Below are 11,056 nucleotides of genomic sequence, written 5' to 3' on the forward strand. Positions count from 1 at the left end.
GGGTGCAGGGGCTGGTATAGGGGGTGGTGTAGGAGTTGCTACAGGGGGTGATGGTAGTGTGGGAGTAGAGGAGGAGTTTGATTGGTTGAATGAAGGTTTAGAAGGAAAAGACTTTGCTGATGACATTTTTTGTGAGTCTTCTCCACCTCACACAGTGCCATCTAAGCCTAACATTGTTCCAACCATTGATACACCACAACCAACCACTGATACACCTTAGCCAAACACAAGTGCACTTGGCCCAAGCAATGTTCCTCCTCCAAACATAGATTTAGATGAAGAGTGGGCTGAACCAGCTTTAGAGGATGATATTGCAAGTGTGGATGGTTCTAATGATGAGCAGAGGCTTGGCAATTTGGAGTTCAATGAGAGGACTGATATGGCAAATGCTAGGTTGGTAAAAGGGATGAAGTTCCTAAACTCCAAGGTGTTTAGGAAGGTTTTGAGGGAGTATGTGATTCAGCATCACATTGATATCAAGTGGAAGTTGAATGAGAAGAAGAAGATTTTTGTACATTGTAAGAACAATTGTGGATAGAGGTGTTATGCCTCAATGGTGACTAGAGAATGCACATTTGAGACCAAGATACTTTATCCTGAGTGTACCTGCCCCTTTACATGTCAAAATGGACAAGTTACATCAACCTATGTGGCAAACAAGTATTTGGAGGATTTTGGTAAGAATCCTAATTGGGAGGTCTCAGGTGTTAAGCACCATGTGATGCAGCAAATTTCAGTTGATTTAAGTATTAGTCAGGTGTATAGATCAAGGAAGGCAGCTAGGGGACTGATTATTGGGAATGAAAAGGCTCAGTATGGCCTACTTAAAGATTATGCAGAAATGATAAGGAGGACAGATGTAGGAAGCAAAGTGATTCTACAAACAGAGATGGAAAATGAGAATGTAGAACCCAAGTATAAAAGGATGTACATTAGGTACAATGCTCAAAAGGTTGGCTTTCTAGGTGGTTGTAGACCCTTTGTTGGGCTGGATGGATGCCACTTGAAGGGGAGGTTTGGTGGGCAATTATTGTTTATCACTGCCAAGGATGGAAATGACAATATATTCCCAGTGGCAATGGCTGTGGTTGTGGAAGATAACAAGGACAGATGGATCTCGTTCTTAGAGCAGTTTGCAAATGACATTGGCAAGCTAGAGGAGCTCAATCTGGTATTCATCAGTGACAGGCAAAATGTACTATCATTAAATGCTTACCTTTTACATGCTTACTTGCTGACATTGAATGCTTACTTGCTTACTTGATTGCAGGCTCTTCTACCTGTAATGGAGACTCTATTCCTAATTGTGGAGCACAAGTATTGTGTGAAGCACACATACAACAACTTTAAGGTTAACGACAATAGCATGGAGTTGAAGAGTGTATTGTGGAGGTGTGCTAACACAACATCAGTCAGGGAATTTGAGAGGGCGATGGACCATCCTAATAGTTTGGATGAAGAAGTTTGGAAGTACCTAGCGAGCTTGCATAGTGGACCAGATCCCACTTTTCTTCAAGAGTTTTGACAGATTGTTTGATAAACAATCTGAGTGAGAGTTTTAACTCTATGATTGTGAAGGCTAGAGACAAGCCCATCTTATCAATGCTGGAGTGGATTAGAGTTAGGCTTATGACCAGGCTGTATACAAAGGAGATTGGCATAGAAAAGTCTGGTGGTAAGTTGTGTTCAAGCATAAAGGTCAAGTTGGAGAAGTTAAAATTAGAGTCTAAGAGCTTCTGTGTAATGCCATCTATGAGGTTTGTGTATAAGGTTGACAATGAGAGGGAAAGGCATGCAGTGGACTTGGTAAGGAGGACATGCAGTTGTAGAGCATAGGACTTGACAAGAATCCCCTGCAAGCATGGAGTTGCAACCATTTTTGTGAATCGTGAGAAACCAGAAGACTGCACCCATCCATGCTACTACAAGGATGCTTTTGTGGGGACATACAAGACACCCATACCTCCCATGCCTGGTTAATCTGAGTAGATGTCAAGTGGCCAACCCAAGCCTGTTGCACCTACTATCTATAAGCTACCAGGTAGGCCACCCATAAAAAGGAAGAGAGATATTGATGAGCCAAGGAACCCTTATAAGTGTCTAGAGCAAACAAGCCAGTGAGGTGTGGAAGGTGTCAAAAGGAAGGGCACAATGCAAGGGGATGCAAGGCTAATGTCACTGGTGAGACACCATGGGAGAGGGGTAAGAGATTGCAGAAAGGGAAATCTATAAGTTTTTACAAATTTTTTTATTCAAATGCAAAATGCCAATAACTGACATTGTGAAAACATGCTCATATTTGGTTGTAGGGAAGTGGAAGGCCTTCTACACACAGACAATGATCCCAGGCCCCATCTTCATCACAGACACAATCCTCAGCTCAGCCTTACACTATGGCCTTATCCTTATCCAACCAGGAAGCAGGGTCACAACCACAGCCATAAACTCCATAACCACAAGCTCCATGGTCATAGCCACCAACTCCATGGTCACAGAACCCAAGTTAGTGGTACTCTTCAGACTTCAGGTAGAGGAGCTCCTTAGTTTTCTTCAAGCCAGCCAGCAGCACACACCCCTATAGAAACATGGGAAAGCATAGCACCTACAAGACCACCTGCTACCAGAGGAGCTGCTTTAAGAGGAAGGGGTGATAAAACTAGGACTCAGAAATGTAAAACAAGAGATGGAAAGACCCGCTGTGGTGGGGGAGGCAGGGAAAGTAAATGAAGACTAATTCAAGACACTTTTGTTGCTATATATTAGGGTTATGTAGTGTTAGAGTTTTATGTAGTTTGTAGACAATGGCAGGGCAGACATTGTTGGGATTTGTAGACAATGGCAAGACACTTTTTTATATAGCTGTTCAAACACTTTTTGTATTTTTGTAAGTTTTGTAATCAATGGGCAGGTGCAACTATTTTGGTTGTTGTACCAAATGCCTTATTTACTAGTGGTTGATGAAAGACTATTCAATGTCACCTTAATTATGTATACAATTTCCCAACTTAATGACAAGTGTTCAGAATTATTATTCTAATTATTGCAGTTACCCATATATGAGTTTGTTTATGTGTGCAGCTGTATGTGTTGAATAACAGGTTTGTGTGTGCATTTGTTGCCTTTTCTTACAAGTTGATAGATAGTTGTCATGCACTTTAAACTTTAAATAATTTGCTTTCAACACAATTATCTTCATACAATGCACTTTATACACAATCCTAGCACAGCTTACAACATCCGACAAAACACCAACACCAACAGCTCACAGCTCACAAGTAGCCAATTCACTTTAAACAAAATACCAACAGCATCTATCATAAATAACACTTTATCTTAAAAAGGCTTATATTATTAAATGACTTCAAGCCAACAGTATCTACCATCTTACATAGTTCTCATTCTCAAATAAATCTTACATAGTTCTATTACAATACAATTAAGGACCAAATTATATTACAACCCACTAGGCAGACTCAATCTCATCATTCCAATATTCTCACTTGAGCCAAAACATGAAAACAACATAACCAAAAAAAAAACCATAACAGAATTAGTGCAATTCTGCACTTTCTCTCTTGCTCTAAAGCTTTCACTGCTATCTCCTTAGCTTGAATAGAGGAAGCTCGAAACTTTCTCTCCCTATCAGTGGCTTTTGCTGCCTTGTCTTGAGCAATTTCTACCATTTGGGTAGCTTCTACTGCTGTTTAGGTAGCTGCTCTTTCCCTTTCATGTGCAAGTTGCAGCACTCCGCAATAAATCCAGCTTTTGTTGCACCAAATGGGCAGCTTCATTCCCACACATACAAGTGGGATTATCAATTCATTTAAAGAAAGGGCACTTAAAACCAACCTATACATAAATTGAATTGAACACATCACATTCCAATCTCACGTGAATCAACTAGATTAAGTAAAAAGTATACTTGCCTTATATCGGCTACAACCCAGAAACATTCTCCTAAAATTATCCACTATCAAACTTGTTCTCAGTACACAAGTCTCATATGTACACATATGCCCACTTGAACCTAAGTAATTTCCACTCGAAGAAGACATCGATTATCAACTTCCTGTGAATCAAAGTTTCCATCAAAACTTGAAACCCCAACCCACATAAAGCAGAAATGTCGTACTTGGTGATGATCTATCTTCGAATATTCAATGCCTCAAGACAACCCACAGATAGAACCTCACCCTCACATGAAAGCATGATCAGAAAAATCAAAACCCCAGCTTAATACAAGGGATTTTCGTGTTTCTAAGGCTTGTAGGAAAAGAAAAGTGGGTTCGTGTTTTGATCCGTGTTTTGTTCTAATTTTGAATAAAAATGTGTTTTACTAATGTCTGAGGGTGAGGTGGGTAACGGATGCGTAACAGATTGAAGTTCAGGTGGGCAAAGTGTAAATGATTAAACCACAAGTAGGCAAAGTGAAAACGGGTCATACCACAGGTAGGTTAACTATAATTATCCCTTAATTTTTAATGTAAATATGAAATTCTCTTTTCTATTTTAAGCCAAGTCCCGGAGCATCAATCGTGGAAGATATTGTGCTCTTTCTCCCAAAGAAGTTCTCTTTTCTATGAGAAGCGGGATTTTACAATTTGTTGGAACTCAAGAAGAACACAATTCAAAACATTGTCCTATGGTGTTTATGAAGCATGCATGGGCGGAGCTACACACATGGGTGGGCCGGCCATGGAGCATGGCCCCCCAAAATTTTGAAAAATCCCTTACTACATATATAATTATTTTAACATTTTTTAAAATTTTAGTCTACAAAAATAAGAGCTAACCTCTCCAAATATTTGAGTTAGTTTAATGATGCTCTTAAGAAAATAATTTGTCTAATAATTATAGAGACAATACTTTATTTTTCTCAATTTCATTTTTATGGTAAAATGTTGTTTTATATTTGTTAAAATTTTTATAAAGTTTGGCACTAAACATGTTTAGATCTATCTTTTTCAACCCATTATGAGGCGATTAAATAATTCGATGACTCACTAAAAAAATATTGTGACTAAAACTATATATGAAATGTTTCTTTAATTTTCACATAAGGGATTAGAGCAAGATAACTCCAAACATGATTGGAACCAAACTTGTTTCTTCAATTTTTGGATCATTCACATTTTTTTAAAAATTTAATTAGTTCAAATGACATTTTTTTTCCCACTTTGGTTAAAAATTTGAAACAAACATAATTTTGATGGAAAATATTAAGCTCTTCGTTTTTTTTTTTTTTTTTTGGGTGTGTAAATATATTTGTGTGTGTGGGGGGGGGGGGGGGATTAGTGTCAAAACTTGGTCCTCCAAACAAAAATTTCTAGCTCTGCCCTTAGGAGCATGCATTTCTCTATTAAATGACTGTATCAGTTAATAACAACCTGATACCTATAATCTATTGTGAAAGTGTTGTCAAAATTTTGTAAACTTGTACCTATAAAAAGAAGTAGAACCATTGAATTTGAATGAAAGAAATGACCCAAAAGTGACAATCTTTACAAAAGACAAAGACCAGACTAGTGTTGCGGTTTCCATTGCATGATTGGCTTACCTTTTTCCTTGTGTATGAGGAAAATTTGTAACATTCATATTAGTCGGTGCGATATGATTTGCTCACTTCAATATTCCCAATCTAGAATAGCGTCGTCATTACCATTGCGTAATTCACTGATTGATTTACTTTTTTTCCGTGTGTGAGGAAACTGTAACTCGTAACATTCACGTTAGTTGGTCCTACCCTATTCTACTTTCTCATCATTCAAGACCCTAGTGCTGCAACATTTCTACTGCTTCGACCTCATTTACTCAAACACAACGCCAAACTTAAGGTGTTACGAAAAGTGTTACAATAATTAATAAGAAGTAAAAGAGTTAAGAATAAGAGAGAGAGAGGGACTTGGAAATAAGAGCACAATAATAATAAATGCTACTCTTCAACTTTTATATATACGTATTATGGGTTTATCACTAACAGAGTGAAGACTGCTGTGCTAAAAGAAGAGAAAAAGATAGGGAACGAAAGAAAGATAGGAGTATAATGATAAATAAAAAAAATATAATGTTATTTTAATTATACCATGTAATATTGTTTAGATAGTTGGATAAACATTCCCTTGCCTGATTGATCTTGATTATTTACCAAACAAATTTTCCTCACTATGATAATTTCTCAGCATCTTCTGCTAAAGCAAGGCCGGCCCTAGGCTTAGGCCAATTAGGCCATTGCCCAGGGCCCCTTATTAGAGAAGGCCCCAAATTTGGGAGCAAATTTTATATTTATTTTTTATATATAAATATTTTTGGGAGATATTAAAACATTTTAGTTTACATCTTTATTCACTATTAAAAAGGCTCAAAGAATTAAGTAATACTAGAGATAAAGATAAGATAAATTTAAATAAATAAGTCTTAAAATAGACGTGTTACTAATCACAAGTAATTCAAATAGGAAAATGTTAAAAATACTATAAATTTTACTACATAACTTTTATTTATTTAATTAGTTTTATACAAGATAAAAATTTCACTCTAGCCTAATGTAAGTGTATATGTGTGCGAAACTTTCTTCTAGAAACTTTCTTCTAGAAACTTAAATTTCGGTCATTGCTCCCCCCCTCACACCCCACAAGAACTTATAATTGTGGAGTGATCACTGCGCCAAGGGTGCGTGGTGGTCTCCATAACTTTTATAATTTGATGTAACAATGAATATGATAGATGGATTTCAACAAATTATTGAATGCATTTTTTAATGAATATTTGTGATTGGTGATATATTTTTGTAATTCTCATGTTGCAAATTTTATAATATTTCTAGTATTTTTGTAAGCTTTATGTCATTGATTACATTTATTACAACACCAGTTTGTAGTAAAATTTGTTATAACTTTAGCATTTTCTTTAAAAAAATCATATTAAAAAGTTTTAAAAAAATGGAGTTTAAAAAAATTATTATATAAAAGTCTAATTAAATATTTTTTAAGTAATAACATAAAGGCCCCATTTGAATATTTCGCCTTAGGCCTTCGAAATACTTGGGCCACCCCTGCGCTAAAGGAGAGGTGACTCCATTGATGTCCCCTTCTTGTCCTTCAGCGAATAGACCAAAAAAGAAAGTCCACATGATTCCTTTCTCATCTTCTTGACTTATGCTACAAAGCCATTTTATCCACCTTCACCAAACAACTTTACCTAGCGGCTTTTGCAGTGCAATAACCTGAAAAGCAAGTCCACATGATTTCTTATTCATCTATTTCTACTTATTATTATGCTACATTAATACCTTCACTCGCATTTAGGCCTTCGAAATACTTGGGCCACCCCTGCGCTAAAGGAGAGGTGACCCCATTGATGTCCCCTTCTTGTCCTTCAGGGAATAGACCTAAAAAGAAAGTCCACATGATTCCTTTCTCATCTTCTTGACTTATGCTACAAAGCCATTTTATCCACCTTCACCAAACAACTTTACCTAGCGGCTTTTGCGGTGCAATGACCTGAAAAGCAAGTCCACATGATTTCTTATTCATCTATTTCTACTTATTTTTATGCTACATTAATACCTTCACTCGCATTTACGTTTGTACTTTCTTCCTAAAGATTAGCATTTAGCAAGAAGGGTTGCATTGTGAATGAGGTGGAAATATATAAATATTATGTAATGAGTTGTAATATATAAAAGTATCAATTACTTCAAGTATTTTCTATTTTTTTTAACAGATTTTTAGAAGTATTTTTTTAATCTTTTTATCTTTACACATATATCATTCTATTGTTATTATTATTATTATTATTTTGTATTTGGTTAATATTTTTTAAGGTGTACCGTATTCTTCGAACTTTTGTTGTGGTGTGTTATATTTGCCTAAAATATAACTAAACTTTATAAGTTTTAAATTTACTATTCAAAATTTCCATCTCTTAAGGAAAATTAAAAGGAAATTATCATAATAATTAAAACTAATCACAAAATTACAATGTTATTTGAATCAAAATTAAAATGAAACTAAATGAATAAAAGATAAACTTTATAATAATTTATTACTCAAATAATTTGTAGGCATATTTAAATTCAAAGCCATGCGGATTTGTTTTTTTATATAAACTCAAATACTTATTTCAAAATAAATAAATAAATAAGCATCAACCAAAACCAAATTCAAAGCTATTAAAGGGAGAGAGAAGAGTTTGTAATGGGAAATTTAAACACACACACACACACACACAATACCAGAACACATATTTATAAAATAAAAAGATTAACAAAAAAACCATTAACCTTAATTAAAGTTATAAGAAAAGAACGAAAATCCAGAGAGAGAGAGAGAGAGAGAGGTAGAGAGTACTCATAGTTTTTGTGTGGAAAAAATATGGATTGAATGGGAGATATGATATCAAATTTATACAAAATAAAATGATGAAGGAAGTGAAATGGTAAATTATTTGCTCAAAAATTTAAAATACATCCTATCAATATTTGGATAAAAAGCAAACATGCAATTATGTTAATGACAAACATGTCATGATTGAGATTAAATTCTATAAGGATGGGGTGTAAAACCCATGTTTTACACCATCCAATAAGTGATTATCACATCAACATTTTACTTAAAATTCAATACATCCTACCACACCTAATAACATCTCAATAAATTCCCAATTTGGTTAGATTTATATATGAGTATTAGAATTGATTAAGTGAGATTGTGTTTATTCTTAAATATGTGATAAGATAATGTGGCATGTTGGGATTGGAGGGGTAAAACATGAGTTTTACATCATGTCCTTATAAAATTTAATTTCGTCATGATTATATATCCATGACAAATGATTTAAAATTAAGTAGTATGATTATGCTAATGAAAAGAGAAGTGTTATATATCTACAACCTACTTTCTTTAATTTGTTGTAAAAATGTTATAGACATAACAATCCTCTAATGACAAACATGCTATGATCATTATATGTCTATGACAAACAATTTAAAACTAAATAGTATAATTAGAGTTAGAAGAAGGTTGTATAAGCAAAAGTGAGTTTCTTTTCAGCAAATGTGTAAGTTACTAAGACCCGACAAAAGTCTCTATTTTTCCAAGAGAGTCAAATATAACCTCACATGAATTATCTCGTTGGGCTTTTGATTAATGTATGCTCTGCTTTTGCTCTGTGTTAAATAAAAAATTTTCATTCCAGCAACAAAAAAAGAAAAAAGAAAAAAGAAAGAGAACGTGTACCTGTACTATTGGACTGAAAAATTGAGTGGGGAAGAGAAGACTAGTTCATATATATATAGCATAAAGGTCCCTCCGCATAGTATTTAGAATCATTTTGTAATATATTCTGTGATATATTCCTAGTTCCAAACTTCCAATAATAACAATTTGAACTTCAGCAGCAAGAAATAAAAAATAAATTATTTAATGCCCAATGAGAGTAAACCGTAAAAAAAAACGGAATTTGGACCAGATTGAATTTGATGGGTCAGACTGTCAATCTGATTTCTTGCTTCCCAACAAATAAAGAATATATATATATATATATATATATATATATATATGTGTGTGTGTGTGTGTGTGTGTGTGTGTGTGTGTGTGTGTGAGAGAGAGAGAGAGAGAGAGAGAAATACCCCTAATCTAATTAGATAATTCTTATACTTAAAAAAATAAAAAAATAAGGTTAAATTGTAAATTCAAAAAAAATCAAAAACAAGAAAAACTACCACATAAACTTTTTTCCTTAAAATTAGCACACTCTTTATTCAAATAGAGAAATGATATGTCCACAACATTTTCACAACATTTTTACAATAAATCTTAAGTGACAAGTTGTTACTGGTTGTTATTGTTGGAACAAAAAAGTAATCTTAGTGTTATGTTCAAATTTGAACCAATAACAACTAACTATCTATGATTCGTTGTGAAAATGTTGTAAAAATATTGTGGACTTAGCATCTCTCAAATTTAATACATTTTTTCCTAAAAACAAGCACACACTAAATATAACAGTTTACTCATTTTCAAATCTTAAATTTTAGTTTCTTAAAAATTCATTCATGTGTAATCTCACTAACAATAGATAAATTCAAAATTGAAAATTACATCAAAAAAAAAAAAGTCTCATCGCACGTGCAGTTACACGGTTACACTTTTTTTTTTTATATATAAGCATTACATGGTTACACTTAGCGTAACTCTAAGTAATGTTACATCAATTAACATTTTTTTAATTAGATATAAATTTTGAAAAATCAACCGTTGGATTACATTATCTTTGTATATTCTCTATACCTACAAAATTTCAAGCTGATCAAAAATCAATAGTCATGTCTCTATCAATTGTATGAATTCAAGTTTTTGTAATTTAAAAGAATGCATAATATATGAGTTTATGAATTGAATGGTAAATAACATTTGATTTGTATGAAAATTGGCATGCATATTTAAAACTTATAGAACATGTAATCTAACGGTGGAATTTTCAAAATATAAATTCATTAACAAGTTATTGGATGATTTAACATTGCTTAGAGTTACACTTGGTGTAACTTGAACCCAACCCATATATATCCAAAATTTATTTTGGGATTTTGCCCCCCTAATATCTTTCTAATATAAATGCACCATTTTTTCACCTGCAAATGAAGTTCTCTAAGTTTATTAGAAATTTTTTTTTAAAAAAAATCATAAATAAAGGGAATCACAAAGAAAGGGAACCACTTAGGTCAATTTTAGAAAGAATAGTGCTATTTTACTACATTAAACTTACAAACTAATGTGTCACCAATCATAAAGAGACAATTCAAATATTCAATACAAGTGGGTTCCAATTAGACCAACTGGTAAAGTTTCTGGTGGCTGAATAAGAGATTTAGAGTTCAATATCTGCTTACATAAAAAACTGATTGATGCATTGATCTAATGATATAGAGCTATCATCAGGAGCGGACGCCATAGTTTAAAATTCATTACAACTCCAACACAAAAACTAAATAGAGTAAAAGTGAAAAATTTCCACAGAAATAAGATTGCCATTTTTTTTTTTTTTTATACAAGAT

The 11,056-nt window shown here is 33.6% G+C and overlaps 1 protein-coding gene across 1 annotated transcript; it reads left to right on the forward strand.

The window, feature by feature from the left end:
- The first annotated feature begins 553 nt into the window (after window positions 1–553).
- On the forward strand, window positions 554–2,544 carry LOC142635894 (uncharacterized). The gene is made up of 4 exons (XM_075809950.1): window positions 554–1,171; window positions 1,271–1,462; window positions 1,579–1,757; window positions 2,310–2,544. Exons 1-4 carry the CDS (start codon window positions 554–556, stop codon window positions 2,542–2,544), a joined length of 1,224 nt encoding a protein of 407 aa, XP_075666065.1.
- Window positions 2,545–11,056: the final 8,512 nt, after the last annotated feature.

Source organism: Castanea sativa, chromosome 5 (assembly GCF_040712315.1).
Source record: "Castanea sativa cultivar Marrone di Chiusa Pesio chromosome 5, ASM4071231v1".
In the NCBI taxonomy this organism is placed as follows: domain Eukaryota; kingdom Viridiplantae; phylum Streptophyta; class Magnoliopsida; order Fagales; family Fagaceae; genus Castanea; species Castanea sativa.